We start from the raw sequence: 23,877 nt of genomic DNA, 5'->3' as shown, positions 1-23,877 counted from the left end.
TGATGCTCATAAAACAGTATGTGATGATGCTAGTTTTTAGGGGGGTTTGTTTGTTTGTTGTGAACCTTAATATTAAGTTAACCGAAATGTCTACTAAACCAAATCTGATGATCATAACTTACAAAAGAGGAGCACCACCATATATAACATATTGAAGCACTACGAAACCATTAATCGACCTTAAGATATATAGATTCAAAACCAAACAATAAAACTAAGACTTGATTTTTAAATTGTGTGTTTAATCTAAATTATGTTATAAATGTTTTATAAATGTGTTTGTTAATTTGCCCAAATCCTGTAGTCACACTTGGAACCGGCCATACATGACATAAAAGATTCATCCAAATCTTAACGATATGTTTAACCAAAACATCGTCCGTGATTAGGTTGGGCAGATTCCATTGACCTAATTCTTTTTTCTTGGTTATAGAAAATCTAATTGATTTAGTATTTTAAATAATACATTAACAAATTATATAATCATGATTAGTAGGACATAAGAAAAAATCACTTTCATCTCGTTTAGTCACGCATTTTTCAAATGTAGAGATAAATTTAGGAACGAAGAGGTAGCCACTTTGTAAAAGACACGTCAGCATACCAGGTAAAAATATCAAAGATTTTTTTTTATAAAGAAAACGAATATTAGGATAACAATAACCAGGTTAGGGATAAGATAATTCACGTTTCCAAACAGACCCCTAAAATGATACGACCTTCAAGTAAACGCTTCTTCTTCTTTGTTGCATATAAAAGTCCATTATTGATCAAAAGAGTCGTTTTCTTTCCTCTCCCCACTTTTTCAGCGTTTCTTAGATCTCTCTCTCTCTGCAAATATTCACCATTGTCTTCTTCTTCTTCAACGACGCTTTTGGATTTTCTTCTCTAAGGTAAGCGTCTTACGACGATCGTTGACGTAATCGCAATCATCTCGCCTTTTGTTCTTCCGTTTTGAATCCGTTTCTTTCGATTCTATCTGTTGATTTCTTCGATCTATGTTGATTTGATACGCGAATCGTGCTTTGATTGGTCGATCATGGGAGAAGAAACTATCTCCGTTAGATTCATGATTCATGTTTATCTACTATCTCCGTTAGATTCATGATTCAACTATGTTTATGAAGCTTTTAGAATCTTAGAATCGATTCCTTAGGGTTTCGTTGTTCGTTTCTGTTAAAGATTGCGTTGATTGATTTTGATCTGTACCTAAAAGCATCACGAAGAATTAGGTCATCGAGTTTGTGGCATCAATTTTGATTAGTTAGGTTAAGGTCACGTTTCTTCTTATTGGAATCAATTTTTGAACAATTAGGGATCTGATTTGTAGTCACCGATTTGAACTCTTCTTTCGTTTGTTGGATTGTGTCACTTAGCAATGAAGTCAGGAAGTTCTACATTGAATCCTTACGCAGCAGCTTATGTACCACTCTCGAAAAGAGAAGGTTCTTTGGTTGATACAAAGCCTGTCACACAACAACACATGCAGCAGCAGCACCACCAGCAACAACCTTATTATGGGTATGGAGTTCAAGGAATGGGAAGTTATCAAGGAACTCAAATGTCACCTAAGAAGTCACCATCTGAGATGGTATACAATCATCAGCTGAAGGATGAGGATTTGGAGATGGACATGGATATTGAGTATCTATTAGCTACATACCCTGGTCTTTCACAAGAGTCTATCAATGATGTTTACTTGGCTAACACTTGTGATCTTGATGCAACTATCGAAATGCTGAATCAACTCGAGGTAATTCATTCTTCAGTCTTCCTGCATTAAGCATAGTAATGACGTTTGGTGTTTCTTTTCTACAGATTTACAGTACTGAAGCTGAGGAATACCTTCCAGACACACTGGACATTGGTGATGTACCTGAGATCATCACAGAGTCTTCGAAACAAAAGAATGATGGGAGTAGTGCATCGTCATCTTCGGGTATCCGCAACGCTAACGTATCCTCCTCCTGATTTGATCAGTCCTTAAAAAAATGTGAAGTTTTTTTCTTCTTAAGTTTCTTTTGCAAATGGATGATATGAAGTTCATGATATATTGTTAGGAGATCTCTTTCTACATTTTCCCCACTTTGTCTCTGGGAAAAGAGAGTACAATGTATAGTTTTTAAGAAAGATTTCAGTTTGAGAATTTGGGAATTTTCTTTTGTGGTTTTGAGAAAAGCTATGAATTACAACCTCTGCTCTTGGTGCTCGATATTAATATGAATCTCTCTTATCTATTACCGTATCAATGATATGTTGCTATGTTTCATTCCTTATTTAAATGCTAATTATGACCGAAACTTACGTTAGTCAACCAAAATAATTGTAGTTAATGTCAATGTAAAAAGATGGAATCTAAACACAGTTTGGACCTATTTTGTCTACCGGTATGTAAAATTATAAATGCCATAAATCTATATGCAGGTACTTTTGCGCTCATATGTCTCTCTCTGGGTACTATTATTAGAATCAACTAAATAAGTCCTTGAACAGAGGCGAAAAATGAGGAAAATAGATTCCGTGAATTTCTGTGTGTTTAAACCTGCAAAAGCTGTCATATAATGATTTTAGAGTAAATTATTAAAAACAATCTGTTCCAATAGAAAGAAAGGAAACAAAAACAAAAAAAAAACAAGTCGGTGATCTTTTTGTTTGTCCTCTTTCTACAGAACAAGAAGTTTTTTCTTCTTCATTTTTTTTGTCATATATTCGAGATTTTAAAGATCTGATTCTTTATTTGTTTTAGAAGAGAAGATTAAATTATATAAAACGAGAGCAAAAAAAAGATGGGTTTGGATTATTACGATATATTGAAAGTGAATAGGAACGCAACAGAGGATGATCTAAAGAAATCTTACAGAAAATTGGCTATGAAATGGCATCCTGACAAAAACCCTAACACCAAAACAGAAGCTGAAGCCAAGTTTAAGCAAATCTCTGAGGCTTATGAGGCGAGTCTTTATTTTGGTTGCTAATTTTTATTCCCTTGTTCCCTTAGATCCATTGCTTTAGCTAATAATTCAAAGTTATATGTAAATGAGTTTGTTTTCTTGGGATATAAGCAAAACAAAATGTATCTCCTCAAGCATATGAGGTAATGTTGCTGCATTGCTAAGAATATGAGGTAATGTTTCAGGTTTTGAGTGATCCGCAGAAGCGAGCGGTGTATGATCAATACGGGGAAGAAGGATTAAGCGATATGCCACCTCCCGGGAGCACGGGAAACAATGGAAGAGCGGGAGGTTTTAACCCTAGAAATGCGGAAGATATATTTGCAGAGTTCTTTGGAAGTAGTCCATTTGGATTTGGTTCAGCTGGTGGTCCTGGAAGGTCAATGAGGTTTCAATCAGACGGTGGAGGAGGAATGTTTGGCGGGTTTGGTGGTGGAAACAACGGTAGCGAAAACAATATATTCAGAACTTACAGTGAAGGCACTCCTGCGCCTAAGAAACCTCCACCGGTTGAGAGTAAATTGCCTTGTAGCCTTGAAGAGTTGTATTCTGGATCAACTAGGAAAATGAAGATCTCTAGATCCATTGTTGATGCTAATGGGTAACAACTTTCTCTATAGTCTTTACTTTGTTTGTATTTTTTAATCTTTTTAGACTTGTTTCTCAAGTTTCTTTGGATGGTGCAGGAGACAAGCGCAAGAGACAGAGATTTTGACGATTGTTGTGAAACCAGGATGGAAAAAAGGGACAAAGATAAAGTTTCCAGACAAAGGAAATGAGCAAGTGAATCAGTTACCAGCTGATTTGGTGTTTGTAATAGACGAGAAACCACATGATTTGTTCACGAGAGATGGGAATGATCTCATCACAAGCAGAAGAGTAACGCTTGCAGAAGCTATAGGAGGAACAACTGTGAATATCAACACCCTCGATGGGCGGAATCTACCCGTTGGTGTCGCGGAAATCGTGAGTCCCGGGTATGAGTTTGTGGTTCCTGGAGAAGGGATGCCAATAGCTAAAGAACCAAGAAACAAAGGTGATCTTAAGATTAAGTTCGATGTTCAGTTTCCCGCAAGATTGACAACGGAGCAGAAATCCGCTCTCAAGCGGGTCTTAGCGGGTTGAAGAACCGAGATCTTTCTTCCTGTAATCTGTACAAATCCTTGATTGTGTTGAGTTCAAACTTTTATGCTTAAAAGACTCCATTATTCAAAGGTTTACAATTCTATAGAAACACTTAAAAGCCGATGATAGAGACGTCAATAGACCTAACAAACTTTAATTACACAAACGTATTCACAAAGATCAAAATCCTCTGTTCCTACGTGCACTGTACTGTTGTTGCCTAGGTGCGTTTTGATTGGCCTTCCATCCACTCGGTGGTCCCGCAACAGGTCGTTGTGCTGGTGGTCTGGCCATGGTTCCGCTATGAAATTGAGGACTCAAGTCAGGAGGTGGTGGTGGCAGTTGCGGTTGCCATTCAGGAATGTCGTCGTCATCATCATCATCATGACCATCCCATGGTCGTTTACTACCACTACCTGTTGAATTTCCATACTTGAGTATGAGCTCCCTTACTTGATCCAAAGACCGGGACTGCAACGGTGGTCGAGGAGAAGAAGTAACCGGTCCACTGGAGGAATTAAAGTTAAATTCCGGTAAATCATCGTCATCTTTCGCAGCTACAGGACCAAATCCAGGAGGCATGTCTTCATCATCATCATCACAACCAACCAAACCATGATTCCTCATGGATTCAACATTTACAACAGAAGGATTCGTAACACTCACACTTCTAGACTTTTGGTTTTCTGGAGCCAATACAGACCTCTTAGTGCCTGTAGAAGAATGCTGACGTTTGAATCCCGGCTTATGGCGTGAGCCAGGAGACGCGACAACTGCACGCCTCCACACAACAACACCAATCAACCCGATATCTTCTGAACACTTGACCTCATCAAGATAATCCTTGGAGATGATTTTGCTCAACAAATCCAAGGTTTCACCCAGTGTTGGACAGAGGTAAAGCTCAACGCCCGAGGTTGGTTCTGCGTAACCAACTCTTTGGTCAGCTACGTATGACTTAGCAACCTGACTCAAGAAAAAGGACAAAGGCAAAGACTTTAAAGCAAAACTAATAAATGTCTTATGCAATAAAAATTAAAAGAATAATAATGAAATCAGAATTAGAATTAATACCTCAATTAGGCTATCACGTTGGCTCTGAGAGATACCATTCTTGCAAACCACGTTCATTACCTGCAATTTGATGTACCAACTTAATTACTTACACTACTTACGAAAAATGCATAAAAGTAGAAACTTTTTCCTATAAGACAAAGTTATATGTTTCGAAAGATTCTATTTTGGGTCATGAATCATGATCTGCACGTAAGTTAATGGACCAAGTTCTGGTGTTTGTGGTCTTGTAACTCTCTCTCTGTAAGAGATTCTTGGTAACATTTTTGATGATTCTATATCCTACCTAGTTAACAATACATCTACAAGTGATTTGGCATACAAAATTTCATGATTTTGTACAAAATTTCAGATTCAATCCACAGTTGATTGATTCTCTGGTCAATCAGGCCTTTTTTTTATTACTGCCCCGGTCCTGTTTCACAGATGTAGATCAACAGTGAGCTTTTTTGCTTTCTGGGTTCCATGTTTTAGCTAATGAGAAGCCTAGTCTCTGCATTAAGAAACGACTTGTAATATTGAGATGAGATTTTGTGGATCTAGTATTATTGCTCGTTATAGTAACAGGGAAGAGAGTGAAGCTAATGCTAATAATGCTACTACAAAGATAATGCACGTAATAAACTTTGTATACCATTAAGACACGGCTTCGAGACAACGGAAGCTCTTTTACAAACTTCCCAAACGCACTGAGTCTCACTCTACCCTTTACCTCCACCATTGTTGGCCACTCGCTTGTCTTTGCTTTCTCACCACTGCACGAGCAATTCCAGTTAGAGATAATCTATAAATCAGAGATACCTAAAACATTTATGTCTAAGATCTTTTTCTCCTTCCATCTGTTCTTCAACAAATTAAACAAGCATCAGTCTGACTATTTCCTATTAAACAAGCATCTAAACTTAGCTTCATGCATATCTTTGGTACTAATAACCCATTTCTATCATGGTTTGTTATCACTATGTTCCACTCCAAAATACGAGATAAGAGTTTAAAGTAATGAAAGAGACTTGCCTCTTGAAAATTCCAGTGACTGAGACAACTGAAGCGGAACTAAGCTGCAATATACCATCCCATATTCGATCCTCTTTAATGCTATCAACCAAAGATGTATTTTCAGGTTTGGAGACATCACCGTCGAGTTGGTCACCAGCATCAGGTTTTGGGGAAATTACATTAGTCTTTTCGAGTTCTGTTTTAGAAGAGACGCTCTCACTCGGTTCCTTTGGAGACTGCTTAGGAGATCTTGAAGGTGATTTTGAATGTGACCCATCTTTAGAGTCACTCTTCTCAGATGCAGGATCTTCCTTTCCAGGAGGATGTTCATGTGGACTGCCAAATGGAGGTTCTGAGTTCAGGGATTCCATGAACTCATCAAGGGATACAATTGGAGGAAGAAATCCCACATCCTTCATCTCATCATCCATTGACAGACCTTGCATCGGATCAATCTCCTCTGTTGGGGGCAGAGTCACAGCAGATGATGTTCCCTGGTTGGATTTTATGTTCTTATCATTAGAGTCATTTTTCTTTAAAGTGGCTTTGGTAGATGATTTCGAGGATTTTGCTTTGGCTCGAGGTTTACTATTTGATGTAATCTCAGCAGAGACATCCACTGTCCCACTGTCAACGGGATCAATTTCTACCTGGAACTCACCTTTATGCGTTTTCCTCACCAGATTTCTGACATCAATGTCTGTGTCCCGTAGGACAACCATCTCCGCCATCTCTTCTGCTTTTGCTTGTCGCCACTGAGAAAGCTCCTTAGAAGCAAGTTCCTCAGCTGTCATATTACATAATCTCTCTGGAGATATCTTTCCGGACATGACACTTTCTCTTAGCTCAGGATTGTTCTTATCCTTCAAATTGAATAAGAGAGACCTTCCCTTCTCTTTGTACTTCTTGTTCACACCTCCAAATAGCTTAAAAAGTTCCAACTCAATTTTAGATGCCAAGAGCTCTGGATCCTCAAACGACTTTTGAGTTTCATTCTCCCCAAAATCTGAAACAGGTTCCAAAACCCATGAGAGGCCATTACCCTGTAAAAGTTCATCGCCAGTAAAAATACTATCACTAAAACGAACATCATCACAGGGGAAAACCTCGTCAAATTGAGTTTTCTGTACATCAGATTGATTAACATAATTCATCTTGGTGTCCTTGGAACTCTCTTGCGACAAAGTTCTTCCATTGCCGTTCTTCTGCTCAAAACTTTCATCCCTTGTGGACATTGCTGGCGTGATGTCTTCACCTACTGTAACACTGGTACCACAGGCTGACGCAGGCTCATTACTATCAGCTACTGGAACACTTGCTTCTTCAGTTTCTGAATTCTTTTTCTCTTTCGGAGACTCCTCATGCTCGTGAACCAAAGCCAAGGCAGCTGCTAATGATTCCTTCATTTTAGACCTCAAAGACTCGTTACCATCATTCAGTGTTTTCACCGACCCTTGTGACAAGCCTGCTTGTTTCTTGTTCATCACTTGCTTCCCAGATTTTTGGGAAGCAGGTTCCATTTGCCTTACTTTCTTAGCAGGCGTTGGTAGATGTTCTGTCTTGGTAGAAAGAGTAGCAGGTGGTGGCATATGACCCCGCTGAATACATTCTGAATAAAATTGTTCTAGCCATGGTCTGTGGTGCACTGGCTCTACTCGCTTGTTAGATGCATCTAACTTCTCGGAAGTAGCAGAACCACTGAGAGTAGACTCTGGTGGCGATTTCCGCTTCCCTGTCACTGAGTTACTACATGCAGCTACTGACCTCTCTACAGAATATGGAAGTTGCAACTGAGGCATCAAAGACTGAGTATCAACCAACATAGATGATTGAAAAGAGACAGCCTCTGGCTCAAATTGGAATGACAAAGGACCAGAGACAGATATTTCCATAGGCTCTTGCTCAATCTCTGAAACTGAGATATGCTGAAGAGAAGGAGGATCATTTGATCCAACTAACTCCATCAAATTCGTTTCTCCAAAAGCATCTGAATCCGCTTTCACAGTCTCCAGATCAATAAGCTCTGTTCCCATATTACTGGACATGATACGAAACCACCACAGCTATATCCAAACATTCACTTCAACAGCTCTGAGAAAAAAAAAACAGAAACTTTGATTCAATCCTATAACATACTCCGATCAACACACATCTCCATTTTCATCATTTCCGATTAGGGGAAAAACAAAATCAAAATTCAAAATTAAACAAAACCCATTTCTAAGAAGATTCAACAACAACCAAATCAAAAAATATACACCAACATAAACCAAATAAAATCCGAAATTGACTGAAGAAAAAAAGCTCGATCTAGCGAAAAAATAAACATGGCGACCATGAAAAGTTTACCTGATTAACAACAAAAAGATACACAATTTCACTGCAAAATCAATCGGAGAAGATATGTGCGAAAGGAAGAAGAAACCCTAAAAAGCTTCTGAATTTGGGGATAGAGTTTGTTTTGTTGCGAAAAAGATTTCAGCTGGTTCGGTGACGAAAACAGTTTCTTCTAGAGATTAGTGGAGGATACTCTTGTGAATTGTGATAAGGCCAAAATCATAAATGGGCTTTAATAATAGGCTCATAATAATAAATGGGCCTTAGCGAACCAAATTACTTAGGATTCCTCTCTCAGACAAATCCAACGGTTGGATTTACGTGTCAACGTCTCATCAAACGGACGTTAATAATTTGCATGCGAGATGTTTTCTAATTTTTATATTATCGGAAATAAAACTGAAACGAAAACGCTGTCTTTTCGAGACAAAAAGGAAAAAAACAAAATTAAAATTAGGAAAGTTAAAATAATTTTCCTGCAAATTTCTTCTTTCTCAGAAATCTAAAAAAAAACAATGAAGAAAACACCGTAACGAATCATAAAATTTCTCAAAATCCAAACTCTGTTTTTTGTTCTTCCTCTTCCAGATTTGGTTTCTTTTTTTGAAAAACTCTCTAGCTTCAGTTTTTTTTTTCTCTCTCTCTCTCTCTCTAGGAATGTTTTTGTTCGTGGATACTGGAATCATGAGAATAAGATTTTGAAGGAGAAAGCAAGGTAATGATTAGGGTTTTCAAGTATTGGGTATTATAAAAGTGTCAACCTTTTTTTTTTCTCTGCTTCTTCTTCGGATCTAAACCCACATTACACGTTTCTCTGTTTTTTTTTAATGTCAGATCCATGTTCTTTGTCGGAGAATTTAGGGCTAATATGTGGATTTGAGCTTCTTTGATTCCCAATTTGTGAAAGTTTTGAAATTTTTGGGAAAGAGAGAATGTTTAAGCAGTTTCTGAGTAAACTTCCGAGGAAGTCTTCAAAATCTGATTCAGGAGAGCTGAATCGTTCGAGTTCGGGTCCGGTATCGTCTCCGGTTCAGAGATCCGGTACTAGTGGTGGTGGTTCGGGTCCGGTTCGATCTAACTCAGGGAAGCGTATGTCATCTGCTGTGTTCCCAGCTAGTGTTGTTGCTGGTATTGAGCCTTTGGTACCGTTTAAGGATGTACCAAGCTCTGAGAAGTTGAATCTCTTTGTGAGTAAAGTTAGTCTCTGTTGTGTGACATTTGATTTCTCTGACCCTGGTAAAAACTCTATAGAGAAAGATGTTAAAAGGCAGACATTGTTGGAGCTTTTGGATTTTGTAGCTTCAGGGTCTGTTAAGTTCACTGAGCCAGCTATTCTTGCAATGTGTAGAATGTGTGCTGTTAATCTCTTTAGGGTCTTTCCTCCGAATTATCGGTCTAGTTCTGGTGGCGAAAACGATGATGATGAACCGATGTTTGACCCTGCTTGGCCTCATTTGCAGATTGTGTATGATTTGTTGCTTAAGTTTATCACTTCTCCGTGTCTTGATGCTAAAGTGGCAAAAAAGTATTTAGATCATGCTTTCATTGTGAGGTTGCTTGACTTGTTTGATTCGGAGGATCCTAGAGAACGGGAGTGTTTGAAGACGATTCTGCATCGGGTATATGGGAAGTTCATGGTTCATAGGCCATTTGTACGCAAGTCCATGAGCAATATATTCTACCGGTTTGTGTTTGAGACAGAGAAGCATAGCGGAATCGCTGAGCTTTTGGAGATTTTCGGGAGTATAGTGAGTGGATTTGCGTTGCCTTTGAAAGAAGAGCATAAGATCTTCTTGTGGAGAGTGTTGATTCCATTGCACAAGCCTAAATCTGTTGGAAACTACTTTCAGCAGCTTTCTTATTGTATCACTCAGTTCATAGATAAAGAGCCGAAACTAGGCAGTGTTGTGATAAAGGGTTTGTTGAAGTTCTGGCCTATCACGAATAGTCAGAAGGAAGTGATGTTTCTCGGGGAGGTCGAAGAAATTGTAGAAGCAATGAGTGTGATGGAGTTTCAAAAGATCATGGTCCCTTTGTTCTTGCGGATTGCTTGTTGTGTCACCAGTTCCCACTTTCAGGTACATTCCTATTCATACATAGTTCTCATATATGATTGATCTGCATGAGTCTAAGATAAGCTAAGTTTGAACCAATTGGTCTTCTTGTGTTTCAGGTTTCTGAAAGAGCTTTATTCTTGTGGAACAACGATCAAATTGTAAACTTGATTGGACATAACCGGCAAGCCATCCTACCAATCATGTTCACTGCTTTAGAAAAGAATGCTCAGAACCACTGGAACCAATCCGTGCTAAACTTAACCTTAAACGTACGAAAAATGTTCTGCGAAATGGACGAGGCTCTGTTCATGTCTTGCCACGCCCGCTTTAAGGAGGACGAAGCAAAGCAATGTTCTGCTGCGGAAAAGAGGAAAGAAGTATGGGCAAGGCTAGAGAATGCAGCAAGTATGAAGCCGATAACAGGAAAGACTGCTGTTCTGGTAACTCCTCGAGCAACCTCCATCGCCTGCTAAATAGCGTTTAAACCAATTCACAGACAGTTTATCCAAAGCAACAACATCGAGAAGATGATGGAGTGGCTGTTGCTTAAGCTATAGTCTTGGGAACTTTTCATCGAGGTTGATCTCTGTAATATTATATAACTTTGATGTTGTTAGCTGTGTGGGTTTTAATGCTAATTCTATTGCTTTCTTTTAAAGCAATGAAACCATGCTGCAGATTTTTATCAAACTCTTTGTATCAATCAATTAAGTTTATATATCCTTTTTCTTTCAACTATGGCTCTAAACAACAACAAACATCAAAAGGTTTATGGGAACACATCAAAGTTTACAGGTAGTTGCTTGTACCTCACAAAACTTCAGAGACTAAGGTCATGCACGAAGAACGTCTTCCCACGATATGTGATGGATCTTTCTTCAGCTCCAAGGCACCACAAATGGCCTTGTAGGTTAAGAGTCTCTTTCATTCCTGCTGTTTCCCACACAAACTCAAAGAGACCCAATGCCCTATCTAACTGCTTCATCCCTCTCTCCAACATTTTCTCATCCGTTGAAGTCAAGATCCTCCCCATACTTAAGCACAAGAACTCGCTCTTCTCCTTGTAAAACCCTCCACAGAGATCAACTTCGATGTCACGCACACGGCCATAGAGGAAATACATGACGAGAGCAAACAAACACGGTGATGGACTGCCCAACAGCTTTGAGAGCTTTCTGTACACAAGGTGCTCTTGATGTCTAACCTCTCTGAATCCAATAGTGTTGTCTAAAAACACATCTTTGATCTGCAAAAGCCCTTCTTTCATCGATACAAGCTTATCCAGATGGTAAAGTACTGTGATTTCTTCATCATGTTCAAGATACCTTCTCAGATCATTCACCATATCAAGTACATCTTCCCATTTCGCAGAAGCATTAGCTTTCGCATATCTAGCTGGCACAGGCCGCATCCAAGAAGTTGATTTCTCGACTTCAAATGAAACTGATGATTCAGATAAGAATCTGAGGCAAGACAATATCACTTGCTGAGCCAATACTCTACCTTGACTCATCTCTCTATGTTCAACTAACCAATCAACTTCTTCTTTAAGACCATTCAATATATCTTCAAGAGTACCTCTCCATATACGATACTGCGTTACCTGTGAACACACAGTGCTCCTCACTAGCTTCCTCTGTTGCGCCGAGACGTTGAGAAAGTTGCAAACTTTAGTCAATGAATTCACCACCAATGGCTCTCTTTCACTTTCACTCCCAAAAAATGGGAACTTGAACCGTCCCTCTTCTCTAAGCTTCTGCTGAATTGAAGGAGACCCAATAAAGATTCTAGCTAGAGATTTAAATGCTTGCATTTTCTTTGTGATACCATCATCATAAACGATGACACCATTGATGTCCTCTAGCTTTCCGTCGACTAAATCAACATCTCTCAACGCACGGTTTAGTTTCTTCAGAACTGGGAGTTTCGTTTCGTACCATTCATGAGGCAATACATCTTCATATGAATCAACTGAAGGATGATACAAAACCTGGAATGAACGGAAGAAGCGACTTGGATTTGCCTTGAAACTGAGTTCAGAGTTTAGATGTATTCTTATTTGATGATACCCATTAACCCACATTTGAAAATCAGCTTAGTGAAATAGCAACGACCTAATAATCAGATCCTCTCTTAGGAATTTCATCAAACAGTTTGTATGCAACTCTTGTGAATGAAGAAACGGCGAAATTGGGATCTCTTATCTCATCCACGGGAAGAATCTCTCCGAGAAAACAGATTTTAATGCAAGTGAATCTGTATCGCGAAAAGAAGTAAAGCGAATTTGAGAGAAGAGATTCAAGGGAAGCTTTAGATGACACAAGTGAAGTGAAGCTGTGAGAGAGGAGATGTAGTTGGAAGCGAAGAGCTTGGTAATCGCGTTTGGATCATTAATGGGCCATTAAAAAGGCCTCTTTTGGCCCAGAAAAATGATTCAATGAAAATGTTTTGTTTACGATCAAGATTTTAAACTTTATTTTTGGTCTCATAGTAAAATAAAATAAAAGCATGAAGCAAAATCACAAACTCAAATCAGTTCATCGACTCGACGAAAGCAATGAAATTATCGGTGTCTAAAGAAGTGAAAATGATTTTGAAGATCACTGCATTGAGCTATTGAGAACGAAAAACGATGATGCAAAATGTAAAGACAAATGAAACACATTCTTAGCAGTGGAAGTGTTTTACTTGGGGTCCGAAGAAACTAAGCTATCAACAATGCAGAACACAAAACCTTGGATCACTGATTCCACGCGTGTCATGTGAGATCGACTCTTCGAACTAATCCATGAACAATCTCAGAGTGGAACCATCGGAATCATGATGGATTGTGTCGCCAAATCTTGCACAGTTTTGTTTTATTTTGCAATATTATACCTAGTACATGTTAAAATGCCCACGATATTACCAACAATGATAGAAAACAAATGACAAAATGTGAACTCTATTTCGTACCATCTTAGAATAACTTTTGAATCACTGAACCACCGTTTATTGGTTAAATATTTTTGCCATTTTCTAATTTTTTAATAATCTTAATCTACATGCATTCCAACTTAAAAGTATTTTAAATTATCTTCTTTTTCCTTCAATTTTTTTTTCCTAATTGAACAATAGGTGATATTTTCATTTTATGTAAGAAAATAGTATTTGATAATGTTAGAATATGAATCTTGAGTCCTCAAATGTTAAACAAATACTTTGATAACAAACTCACGTGGAAACTCACAATCTGTCTTAGTGTCGTTAACGTGTCACCAATCAAATTTAAATCATTATGTATATCACATCTTGTAAAAAAAAAAGAAAAAAAAAAAAACAATATTCGTGTGGAGGCTTCAATTTTCTGGTGGAATTATACTGTACCAGAAAATAAGTTTTCATCAAATACATATGCATATGCTCCATCCATGTCAATTGTGTGCTTTGCATAAAGATAGAAATTATTAGGAAGAATGTGGAAATGTGAAACAAAAGAAAGAAGGGCTAAGAAAAAAAGGGCTTAGAAAGATGAACATGCTTTGCTTTTTTATGTGGGTTAAAGATAAATTTTAAAACTTTTATAAAAGTTACCGCAATTTTTCCCAAAATTTAAGAATTTATTAGCGTTGTGTAAGGGTGTTTTTGAAATGGATAAAAAGTTATCTTTGCTATTGCTTTTGTTATAAAAATTGACTTTAACAGTAAGAATATATTTGTTTATTTAACAAGTGATGTACACTTTACTTAGATTGGTCATCGACAAGTCTCTCTCATTTGCTCATTAAAAGAAACACTAATAAGTTATGATTAAAGCTATACATATACTTGCACTGTTGCACACATCTATCCTTACCATTGTAATTAGATGTGTCTTATATTATTCTCCGCCAACACTGAATTTTAAGTAGTGCTTAGTTTGACACTAATTGTAATTTGATGATTGCTTATGGATCTTTAGGTGATTATGAAACCGTGCATTTAGCTAAATCATATGAACAGAATTACCTACTATGTTAGTTAATGAGAATAAACATATGATTTAGGAATTATGCTATATATTTGATAATTAGAAGAAGATTACTAAGCTGGTTGTATTTTATCGTCTACAATTCACAACCTAATTTATGCATTTTGAAATACTATTATTATATATTCATATCTAAATCGAATCTAATAATTGATAGTTTTGAAATTCAAAGTGGGAAGACGTTCACTATGATGCATGCATGATAATCATACCTAAGACGTACTTTCACTTCACTAAAACCAAAGAAGAATCAAATGATGAATTGACTTCAAAGTGGGGGAAAAACGAAAGATTCTTTAGTAAAAAGCCAATTAGTGCAACCCTTTAACGAAAAAATAAAAGCTAAGCAATGGATTATAGTAGCAGACATTAAAGACTGGTTGTCTTTTTTTTTTTTGACCCGTTGATGATAATCTTAACTACACTTCCATGAGTTCAGTAAATTGGAATCCTATGCAAAATGCAACGTGTGTGTGGACACGTACCAACGTACGCTTGCTCTATTTTAGAGTCTCAATCGTACGTGGCAGTATAGAACGAGCGATAAAAACAAAAATATATTGAGTAGTAGATCAAGCAAAAAAAATGTAGTTAGTGTTTTGACCAAAAAAAGTGTAGTTCTAATTAGTACTGCGAGACGGAACAAACAGTACAAAAATAAGCAGGATCAAAAGTTGAATGGTAAATATGAAAAATGCGTTACTGATTTTTTTCTTTCTTACTTACATTTTGAAAACAAATTTTTAAGTATACCACCCATTACAAACAATTAAGGAAACGGTCATCGATCAGTTGCAATATTGTTGTTTATGACAAAACTTCATTGCAAAAATCTTCTTATGGGTTTTGTTCGACTGCTCGAATGTATGTGCGAAAAGATGGCCTTGAATACGCAATTTAATATATAGTGAAATCCGTATTTGTATTTAATTAAAATTAATTTTGCAACTTAATGTTACCAAGAAAATAAATTAGAATTCTAAACTAATTAATGATATATAACATAATTAATATTTTCTGATAACTATTCTCATTTTAGAGTGGAACTCATACATTTTCATTCGATTTGGTGGTAAGCTCATTATCACCAAGCCACATCATAATATGAATGCTCATGCATATTTTTTTTTGAGGCATTGGACAAAAGGTTTCGTTGTGGTCCATGCATCTACCCATTTCAAACGGTTACTAGAGTTTGTGTTTGGTTTAACGTAAAACTACATTCCTACTACAAATTATATAACAAAATTTTAATTGCATATATAATAACATTTGCATGCAATTTGGATTTGCGGCCACAGAAGAAGTTCTCAACAGCTCTCAGCCTCTCGTACGTTCAACAACTCAAGTGTTTCAAACTTAGATGAGAATCGTGATTGCGGAATCAGAAGGAAACAACTTTATCAGAAATAAGAATACATTCAAACAAACTTACATACTAGCTAGGAGACCGATATCAGAACAAAATGCTTCGGAAAACTCTCGACATGCTTACATTCTAACATAGGTCTGACTACTACGAGATATAAAACGAGTCAAATCTAAGAAATTAAACAAATCAAGAGATTAAGGGCGGTCGGTATCTTGCTTCGATTCTTCACCTTTCTGCTCTCCTCTAATGCTTCCAGAGTACTAAAAAAAATAATCAAAAAGATACGTACGTTAACGTTAAAGTACTATCGTTAGTGTATTTCACACTACTATTTAAACTTTTACGATATAATAAAGTTGTAAATGTTAACAAATTCTATCATCCAAATATATATGTCGAACTGTTTCTGATCAGAAGTTAAGACTATTGTTGAAACGAAAAGTACTTGGAAATGATGAAGAAGGTAGGAGGACTAAATGACTAATAGGGTGGTTCGGTGGCAAGTTCCTTTGGTGCGTTACACCTGAAACACTCTGACCTGCTTGCGAAGTTATGTTCGTTACAGCCTGACCTATAATATACAAATTAAACCAATCAGTTTCTACGATATGCATATACATTAATACAATTTAAACGGTCGTGTTTAGCTTACGTAAGCCAGCATGCATGTTTCTTTTTTGGCTTTAAGTTTTAACCATCAAAACATATTATTGCAAAAAAATAACATCAATACATAGAAACAATCAAACAAAAAAGTACCTTGGGCAAATCCAATCTCCAGATTTCCAAGGAGAACGGCCCGTACCACCACCACCACTACTGCTGCCGCCAAAACCAAAAAGGCCACGTCTCGGACCAACATTCATGTCCATAAACCCGGTTGTTGCAGCAGCACTTGAGCATGAAAACTCATCTTTTGCGGCACCACACTTGAAACAACTGGACCTATTGGCAAAATTATGTGTCCCACAATCCCCAAGGTTGCAATACCAATCCCCGGGTCGCACATCGGGCCCGGTGTTGAAACCGAAGGAGCTACTAACCGGACGGCCACCAAAACCGCTGAGTAAATCGGTACTGATCCCGCCCGGTCTAGGCTCTCTACAACGTTGGCATGAATCCCTCCTCTGGAAGTTGAGGTGGCTACACAATCTGCAGTTCCAATCTCCCGGCCTATTCATCTTCTTCTACAACACCATAGAAAATAATAATTAAGTAACAAATTACACAAAACTAAAGACATATGTATCTACAAATGTAACTTATATATATGTTATGATTACCTGAGGGTAATGGAAACGAAAAAGAGAGTTGAAATGAGTGTAAGAGCTTATGAAGGTGTTGTTGTACTCTCACAATATATTTATATGGACAAAGCAAAAGGCCCTTCCTTTAACAACCGGGAACATTTTTTGAAGTGAAATTAGGGTTTCAATTGGTTTTTACTTTCTTATTTTGCTACAGCTTTAATGCATTTCCCTTTAACATTTGGGTTTCTCCGTAAACTACGTTATTCCCAAAAGAAACAAATTTATCTATTTATATATATCGAGGACTTTAAATTAATTTATCATTTCTAGACCCCACTATTTTAAACAAAAAAAAGAAACACAAGGTTAAAGCTTTAGATATCAGCCGTTTTCATTTTGCGTCAGCTTCACAAAAGCTAATACTGGCAAATTCAATACCATTTACTTGACAGATGTATATATCTCCATATTTATCAACGTACGTACTTATTTTAAGACACCTAAATATTTTAAAATTAATCAAGACGTATTCTAATAGATTATTATAGTGCCAAATTATAATCCGAGTTTAAATTCGGAAGTGTGCATGCATGGGTTGTAAACGAACTTTTAATTTAAATTGAAAGATCAAAACAAAAATATGGGAGGAAAGTAATTTTAAAACACTAGTCCTAAATTCAAAGAGAAGTATTTACAAAAGAACCAAAATCTTACTGGTTGTTTATACAAGATAACAAACTAAAAAGTTTACCAGATTACATACCAAGATGACTAAAAAATATCTCTTTAATTAACTCTTGCTTTTAAAATGGTGGTGTGGAAATATAGATATGTAAACCTATATCTTTGGGGGCACGAAGGAGAGTGAATCCTATTTTATTGGTCTCGAGGTTTTATAACACTTGAATTGATAATGAATAAGAAGAACTAAACTAGAGATACTAGAAATCTCCGACTATATGGTAATATGGGTATATTAATATAGTTTTCTTGGACTTACTATATAATTTTTGACTAACATGTGGTTTCTCTATGAGACAAAATGAAATTTTCACTAAATTTCACAAACTAAACTAAAGCAAAGCAAAGAAAAGAAAAAAAGAAAAAAAAGATTCTTAGACCTTATTGGGACCCCAGTTCGTATATGCTTATAGATTTCTTGTTAACTGTATATGCACATATAGATTGACTAACGATGAGACAACTAAAGCTGATATATTCTCATTATCTATTTCGAGCATGTACCACTTTCATATTATCAATCGCAACTTCGTGGTATAACTTTTTATGTAGATAATTAATAATCACATGTATCTATATATTGATGGTCGATGGAGGAGGTACATGGATGTATAATATGCTCTTGTGTGTGTCAGGAGAAAAAGGATGTAGCATGAAGTAAAAAACTCTCTAAACTGTTAAAGCAAAAGTTGCATGGCAACAGTTTCAAGGAACGTATATGTTCCCTTAGCCGCGGAAAATTATAAACGTCAAAGGAATAACTTCTCTTTTCTTTAATTCAATTAGTCTTGTTACTAATATTCAAGTACATCCATCAGAACTTATTCGTTCGTGATTTTCAAAACAAAGACTTAAGAAAATCATGAAAAATTATAGATTAAAACAAAAACAAGAATCATTAAATGGGAGGGAAAAGGCTTTGAGGTTCGTATCTTGACCATCTACGTGTCCTTTTGATTCGTCTACTACAACTACAAGACAGTTTCATTCACTTTTTCTATTTAACCCTATGATTTTTATTTCCCTTACTATATATCCCACATACAAATTATAAATTGTCGTTTGTGGGTACACTGCAATCGCTTTTTTTACCGTCAAATCACCCTTTCCATTGTGGTATACTTGTCTCTCTAAAGTAAGAGTCAGCTATAAGATAATAAGACGAAAAATCCACAGTAAGATGTAACAGAAGAATGCCACGAATGACTAAAAGTTATATAACATATGAATTTATTTAACTTTCGAGATATATATAGGGCAGTAGAATACACCAGCAGTAAAAATATACTTAAATAAATGAAGAACAATATCTTCTAATATTTTTTCAATGTAAAATGTAAGATAATGTAGTGCATATATATTCCCATATATACATCCCAGCTCTAATTTTCATGCACTCCACCCCCATACAAGTGTTTTGTAATATTCATAAACTTTAAGGTTCCAACTCTAACCTTAAAGTTGAGATGCTACCATTACAATGTATAGGAATTAAAATATAGGTTATGGGGATTAAATATTATACGCATTATATCTATCCAACTCAGTCCATGGCTCCGAGCGTAATGCCTTATCCATAAGTCGCCGTAAAAGCTAACTAACTCGACGTCTCGACATTGAAGAAAAAAGAATGGGTAACTTAAAAAGAATATATAAAAATAATGGGAAGAATTATAGAAGAATCAAAATAATTAATAAACCCACCATATTGTCTCGGGGAATGGTAAAGAAAAACTGACGAACACAAAAGAAAAGAGAGAATCTATTCGATTATCTTTGGGAAATGCTTCCATGCATCATCACTTATCTCCCCCTTCTCCAAAGTTCTAGATGTCATATGATTTCCCCACGTCTTTTATTTAGGATGATACAATTATCTATGCATTTGATCATTCGCAAGGACGATTAGCTGAATTCAATTGTATGTTAAGAAAATAAATTACAGGACTAAGTTGAAGATGTAGCTGCTGCTGATGAAAGTGTTGAATGATACAAGAAGTAATACATGATTTTATCTGATAAAATTGCTGAATGATTCAAGAAATAATTCAGGATGCGACAGTTTTGTGTGAGTATCGGTTTCTAGAAGATTTGAGAAGAGCGTGTTTAGAGGATGAATCAAAAAAGAAAAAGGACTTAAAGAGATTTGGAAGACTTGATGAAAGTGGAGTTTGATGAGAAAAAGGATAAGAGTAAATTTACTTTTTCTTATGGAAAAAGGAAATCTTCTCCTATGGTGATTAGGAAATCGTTTTGGCTACATAAGGAGGAGGTAGGACGTCTTGGAGAGGCAGGAGAGCTGAGACATAAAGACAAATCATTGAGAGCTTTCTAAGGGTGTGTGCGACATAGTTTCACGGTTTTATGCGACATAGTTTCGCGGGTTTGGTGCTTGTGTGATCAAGCTTGTTTGTTGGTGCGTGAAGGTTATTCCAGAGACTTGGAGAATTGAAGTCTAGGCTCAGAAGGAGTTTAACTCAGGGTTAGGTTATCCTGATTAAATCTAGACTCAGGGGAGTTTAGTTAAGGGTAGAGATTATCCTTAAGGTTTCACGTTTATAGAAGGGAGCGGTAAATCAAGAGGGGTGTGCTTGTTTTACGCGTTTGCGAATTCATTGTAATTTGCTTTCTTGTTCTAGTGAAATCGAAATCTGGACGTGGTCCCGGGGAGTAGGAAAAACCGAACCTCGTTAACAAATTTCTTATCTCTTTACTTTCTGCACTTTATTATTACCTCATCCGCACTTACATAAGTAGTAATCAAAAATCTCAACTAATACGATGGCGACCGAAATGTTTTTAGAAAGTTAATTTATCTACTTACATATGATCAATAATGCAAGAGTAATTAATTCCTCGCATATGAATGGAGATCAAATAGATAGTGTTTGTAGGTTCCGTGTTCGCGTATCGAAATAAAAAAATCAATTCCTAAATTTCTAGATTGTAGTTTGGGTCTTTCTCAATTTTATTGTAAATCAACTTTGTACCTCACTCTAACTATGAATTACTTATAAAATATTTCTATCAATCCTTTTCAATCTCACTAAAACCATCCAAACAAACCTACGTGGAATCAAAGTTCATATAGTATGAACATGAAGAACACTAGAAGGTCCAAAGATTCAGCCTAGATCAATGTTAGCTAGAGTCTTTTTTGTTTGTTTGTTAATTTGTTGATTGTTAGCTAATTTTATATCCCCATGAAATGAAAGATTAGACATAAAAAACCCACAACATACTTTCACACATACTAAAAAGCAAAGTGTTTGATATGCCATGTAATTCCCCAAAATAACATATCCTTAACCTTAATATATAAAACAGTGGTAACTAAAATTGGTTAACGAAAAAAAAAACAAAAATTGGTTAAGGATTGTTTTTTATTTTTTGTAAGTTGAGGGTTATTTTGAAACATATTGGCTAGTTTGAGGGTTTTCTTGCTAATTAATAAAGAAAAACGACAAAAAACAAAAAACATGGTTCTAACAATAAACCGAACAAGCGTGGTATGGTTCTATTACTAAACAGAACAATATAAAAAAACGGTTTAATTTACCCAAACGAATAAGAACAATAACCAAAAACTCCCAAATTAATTTTGCTTAAGCAGCAGCAGAAGAAGAAGCATGGCGGAACAAGAATTACAGAGAATCAATGAGAAGAAGCCATGGCAAGTTCTCGAGTTCTACAGTGGAATCGGTGGAATGGTAACAGTCTCCTTCACCTCCAATTCTATGTTTTTAGTGAAGTCTACTCTGTCTCATAAACCCTAATTCCTTTTTGCTCTTAGAGATACTCTTTAATGGCGTCAGGCATCGTCTCAGAAGTAGTAGAAGCTTTTGAGATCAATGATTCTGCTAATGATGTTTATCAACATAATTTCAAACATCGTCCCTATCAGGTTGCTTAATGCTTATATATGATATAATCAATAGAAGCATTGTTACATTTGCAAATCATAGATGATGCTAGTTCTGTGACTTAGTCCATGATTAGTTCTTATTGTTTTGGTTGTTTTTCATAGGGGAATATTCAGAGTCTCACTGCTGCTGATTTAGATAAGTATAATGCAGATGCTTGGCTTCTTTCTCCTCCTTGTCAACCTTATACTAGACAAGGTGATTCATTTCACTGTTGTTTTCTTTACTATCAACATGACTTGCTTTTGGATACTAACAGTTTTTTTTTGGTTAGGCCTTCAGAAACACTCTGGTGATGCTCGGGCTTTTTCGTTTCTCAGGATTCTTGAGCTTATACCGCATACAACAAAGCCTCCACAAATGTTATTTGTAGAGAATGTTGTTGGATTTGAGGTATAGTGTTTGCTTATGCTTCCCAGCTAGAGTACTTGTTCTCGATCATCTTCTTTGAAGTCGTGACATTTTTGCTTATTGGTGGTGTTTGTTGGTGCAGACTTCGGATACACATATGGAAATGATTGGTACATTAACAAAATTAGATTATGTCACACAAGAGTTTATATTGAGTCCGCTGCAGTTTGGTGTGCCGTATTCAAGACCACGTTATTTCTGCCTGGTACTTTCTCTTTACCTTATGATTGCGTAGTGCATATCTGTGTACCTAAAACTGTTAATTTTAGTAGTCTGAGAATGTATAAGTATATGCTGATTATGAAACTTTCTCATGTAGTGTGCACTTTCTCATGTATATGCGTTAATCTTTTTGTTTTAGTTAAAACGTCACTAACTTTGAAATCATTTGATTTACCTGGTGTCTTTGTAGGCCAAAAGAAAACCTCTGCCATTTAAGTCCCAACACAGTAATAACAAACTACTCTGGTCTCCAGACCCGTTATATGGGCGTGATGATCAGGTTGAGTTTGGAAAATGTCAAGCAGAAGAAGGATTGGATAAATTACTTGAGTTTTGCAAACCAGTAGAGAAGTTTCTCGAGTTAGCTGCACATGTTGATGGCGAGCCAAGTAGTGTTGATGACTCTGAAAATGGGTCCAAAGATTGTTGTGGACAAGAAGGCGATTCTGTCCCAGACTCTGTACATCAGTATCTAGTACCAGTTAGTTTGATAGAGAGATGGGGAAACGCAATGGACATTGTTTACCCTGATTCAAAGAGATGTTGTTGTTTCACAAAGAGTTATTATCGATACGTGAAGGGCACAGGTTCCCTATTGGCAACTGTCCAGGTACGTTCTTCCATGGAGTATACAATATTACTTTCCTCTGTATTTGCAAAGTGAAAAGAAATGCTTATCGTGAATCTGTGATCACGCAGCCAAAAATCAAGGGTAAGGAATCTTGTTTGAAGGAGCAACGGCTTAGATACTTCACCCCTAGAGAGGTTAAGCACTGTCCTTTACTTTTACTACTAATGCCTCACTGAAAAAGTCAGCTTTATTTCATTGAAAGATGATGTTCGGTTTCTATTTGTTTAGGTAGCTAACTTTCACTCATTCCCTGAAGATTTTGAGTTCCCCAAGCACATAAGCCTTCGACAAAGGTACGCTGTTCATACCGTCAACACCATCTAAGCCAGAAAAAGCTACTGTCTATATAGATTATGTGCATCCAAGTATAACAGAGGCACCGTTTTGATTCGAATATAGAATTTAACCCATAATACCCTTATTTCTCCCGTACTTCCTGTTTGAAATGTGGAAATAGTTGAACACAAGAACATGAATCTCATGAACTCCTCTTTGTGCAGATACGCAATGCTTGGAAACAGTTTAAGTGTAGCAGTGGTGGCTCCTCTGCTTCGGTATCTATTCGATTCTTGACTACACAATTTGATGCACTAAGTGACGCGACCAATTACCGGAATCAGTTATTCTCCTGAACAAGCTTCTACTACTTTTTTGTTTACTGATAAAGTTCAAACTGATGAACTTACGTTTTGTTATCGATCCTTAACTTTATGGGCCAGTATTTTAAATGGGCCTTATTCGGCCCGTTAATCATAATTTCTTACCCAAATTTCCGTAA

At 36.6% G+C, this 23,877-nt stretch overlaps 7 protein-coding genes and 2 long non-coding RNA genes across 19 annotated transcripts; 5 read left to right on the top strand and 4 right to left on the bottom strand.

Moving 5' to 3' along the window:
* The first annotated feature begins 704 nt into the window (after positions 1-704).
* Positions 705-2,266, top strand: CID6 (CTC-interacting domain 6). 3 transcript variants are annotated; one of them, NM_122465.4, is made up of 3 exons: positions 705-893; positions 1,377-1,753; positions 1,819-2,266. In NM_122465.4, the coding sequence occupies exons 2-3, from the start codon at positions 1,379-1,381 to the stop codon at positions 1,969-1,971; spliced, it is 528 nt and encodes a 175-aa protein (NP_197936.1). In that variant the 5' UTR covers positions 705-893; positions 1,377-1,378; the 3' UTR covers positions 1,972-2,266. The 3 variants fall into 3 exon arrangements, with proteins under 3 accessions (NP_197936.1, NP_001331122.1, NP_001331123.1); NM_001343937.1 differs by having other exon boundaries at positions 1,377-2,266; NM_001343938.1 differs by lacking the exon at positions 705-893 and having other exon boundaries at positions 1,052-1,753; positions 1,819-2,236.
* Positions 2,267-2,612: 346 nt separating this feature from the next.
* Positions 2,613-4,470, top strand: AT5G25530 (DNAJ heat shock family protein; the record flags this gene model as incomplete). Of its 2 annotated transcripts, none has more annotated exons than NM_001343936.1 (3): positions 2,613-2,951; positions 3,137-3,552; positions 3,638-4,470. In NM_001343936.1, the coding sequence occupies exons 1-3, from the start codon at positions 2,787-2,789 to the stop codon at positions 4,074-4,076; spliced, it is 1,020 nt and encodes a 339-aa protein (NP_001332583.1). In that variant the 5' UTR covers positions 2,613-2,786. The 2 variants fall into 2 exon arrangements, with proteins under 2 accessions (NP_001332583.1, NP_197935.1); NM_122464.2 differs by having other exon boundaries at positions 2,767-2,955; positions 3,117-3,552; positions 3,638-4,076.
* AT5G25520 (SPOC domain / Transcription elongation factor S-II protein) lies at positions 3,837-8,653 on the bottom strand. Of its 7 annotated transcripts, NM_122463.3 has the most exons (6): positions 8,496-8,653; positions 6,165-8,237; positions 5,785-5,905; positions 5,437-5,643; positions 5,151-5,210; positions 3,837-5,042 (listed from the first exon to the last, which is right to left on the bottom strand). In NM_122463.3, exons 2-4 carry the CDS (start codon positions 8,189-8,191, stop codon positions 5,584-5,586), a joined length of 2,208 nt encoding a protein of 735 aa, NP_197934.2. In that variant the 5' UTR covers positions 8,192-8,237; positions 8,496-8,653; the 3' UTR covers positions 3,837-5,042; positions 5,151-5,210; positions 5,437-5,583. The 7 variants fall into 7 exon arrangements, with proteins under 7 accessions (NP_197934.2, NP_001331213.1, NP_001331214.1 ...); NM_001343932.1 differs by having other exon boundaries at positions 3,837-5,072; positions 5,151-5,643; NM_001343933.1 differs by having other exon boundaries at positions 5,151-5,643.
* A 249-nt stretch (positions 8,654-8,902) lies between these two features.
* Positions 8,903-9,133, bottom strand: AT5G04015. The gene has a single exon (NR_142725.1). It is a non-coding gene; the product is annotated as an other RNA (long non-coding RNA).
* On the top strand, positions 8,903-11,273 carry AT5G25510 (Protein phosphatase 2A regulatory B subunit family protein). Its single transcript, NM_122462.2, has 3 exons — positions 8,903-9,198; positions 9,318-10,561; positions 10,657-11,273. Exons 2-3 carry the CDS (start codon positions 9,416-9,418, stop codon positions 11,011-11,013), a joined length of 1,503 nt encoding a protein of 500 aa, NP_197933.1. The 5' UTR covers positions 8,903-9,198; positions 9,318-9,415; the 3' UTR covers positions 11,014-11,273.
* AT5G25500 (exosome complex exonuclease) lies at positions 11,199-12,878 on the bottom strand. The gene has a single exon (NM_122461.2). It carries the CDS (start codon positions 12,621-12,623, stop codon positions 11,361-11,363), a length of 1,263 nt encoding a protein of 420 aa, NP_197932.1. The 5' UTR covers positions 12,624-12,878; the 3' UTR covers positions 11,199-11,360.
* Positions 11,662-12,030, top strand: AT5G04005. Its single transcript, NR_142724.1, has 2 exons — positions 11,662-11,726; positions 11,862-12,030. It is a non-coding gene; the product is annotated as an other RNA (long non-coding RNA).
* Positions 12,879-15,836: 2,958 nt separating the features above from the next.
* Positions 15,837-17,420, bottom strand: AT5G25490 (Ran BP2/NZF zinc finger-like superfamily protein). Of its 2 annotated transcripts, NM_122460.4 has the most exons (4): positions 17,205-17,420; positions 16,681-17,108; positions 16,367-16,492; positions 15,837-16,181 (listed from the first exon to the last, which is right to left on the bottom strand). In NM_122460.4, the coding sequence occupies exons 2-3, from the start codon at positions 17,100-17,102 to the stop codon at positions 16,402-16,404; spliced, it is 513 nt and encodes a 170-aa protein (NP_197931.1). In that variant the 5' UTR covers positions 17,103-17,108; positions 17,205-17,420; the 3' UTR covers positions 15,837-16,181; positions 16,367-16,401. The 2 variants fall into 2 exon arrangements, with proteins under 2 accessions (NP_197931.1, NP_001331719.1); NM_001343930.1 differs by having other exon boundaries at positions 15,837-16,492.
* A 4,058-nt stretch (positions 17,421-21,478) lies between these two features.
* Positions 21,479-23,876, top strand: DNMT2 (DNA methyltransferase-2). The gene is made up of 9 exons (NM_122459.3): positions 21,479-21,622; positions 21,706-21,816; positions 21,940-22,033; positions 22,110-22,228; positions 22,329-22,451; positions 22,659-23,078; positions 23,168-23,233; positions 23,328-23,392; positions 23,600-23,876. The coding sequence occupies exons 1-9, from the start codon at positions 21,542-21,544 to the stop codon at positions 23,670-23,672; spliced, it is 1,152 nt and encodes a 383-aa protein (NP_568474.1). The 5' UTR covers positions 21,479-21,541; the 3' UTR covers positions 23,673-23,876.
* The last annotated feature ends 1 nt before the right edge of the window (position 23,877 follows it).

This window comes from Arabidopsis thaliana, chromosome 5 (genome assembly GCF_000001735.4).
Source record: "Arabidopsis thaliana chromosome 5, partial sequence".
NCBI lineage: Eukaryota > Viridiplantae > Streptophyta > Magnoliopsida > Brassicales > Brassicaceae > Arabidopsis > Arabidopsis thaliana.
The sequence above is the reverse complement of the archived record's forward strand: the minus strand, read 5'-3'. Positions and strand labels throughout refer to the sequence as shown.

Coding starts and splice junctions, on each gene's coding strand:
- DNMT2 (NM_122459.3), top strand. CDS start 21,542: ATGGCGGAACAAGAATTACAGAGAATCAATGAGAAGAAGCCATGGCAA. Junction 21,817..21,939: donor TCAAACATCGTCCCTATCAG/GTTGCTTAATGC, acceptor TGTTTTTCATAG/GGGAATATTCAGAGTCTCAC. Junction 22,229..22,328: donor AGAATGTTGTTGGATTTGAG/GTATAGTGTTTG, acceptor TTGTTGGTGCAG/ACTTCGGATACACATATGGA.
- AT5G25500 (NM_122461.2), bottom strand. CDS start 12,623: ATGTGGGTTAATGGGTATCATCAAATAAGAATACATCTAAACTCTGAA.
- AT5G25510 (NM_122462.2), top strand. CDS start 9,416: ATGTTTAAGCAGTTTCTGAGTAAACTTCCGAGGAAGTCTTCAAAATCT. Junction 10,562..10,656: donor TCACCAGTTCCCACTTTCAG/GTACATTCCTAT, acceptor CTTGTGTTTCAG/GTTTCTGAAAGAGCTTTATT.
- AT5G25520 (NM_001343934.1), bottom strand. CDS start 8,191: ATGTCCAGTAATATGGGAACAGAGCTTATTGATCTGGAGACTGTGAAA. Junction 5,211..5,784: donor CTCGAAGCCGTGTCTTAATG/GTATACAAAGTT, acceptor ATCAAATTGCAG/GTAATGAACGTGGTTTGCAA. Junction 5,073..5,150: donor AACGTGATAGCCTAATTGAG/GTATTAATTCTA, acceptor TTTGCTTTAAAG/TCTTTGCCTTTGTCCTTTTT.
- CID6 (NM_122465.4), top strand. CDS start 1,379: ATGAAGTCAGGAAGTTCTACATTGAATCCTTACGCAGCAGCTTATGTA. Junction 1,754..1,818: donor AAATGCTGAATCAACTCGAG/GTAATTCATTCT, acceptor TCTTTTCTACAG/ATTTACAGTACTGAAGCTGA.
- AT5G25490 (NM_001343930.1), bottom strand. CDS start 17,102: ATGAATAGGCCGGGAGATTGGAACTGCAGATTGTGTAGCCACCTCAAC. Junction 16,493..16,680: donor GGAGATTGGATTTGCCCAAG/GTACTTTTTTGT, acceptor TGTATATTATAG/GTCAGGCTGTAACGAACATA.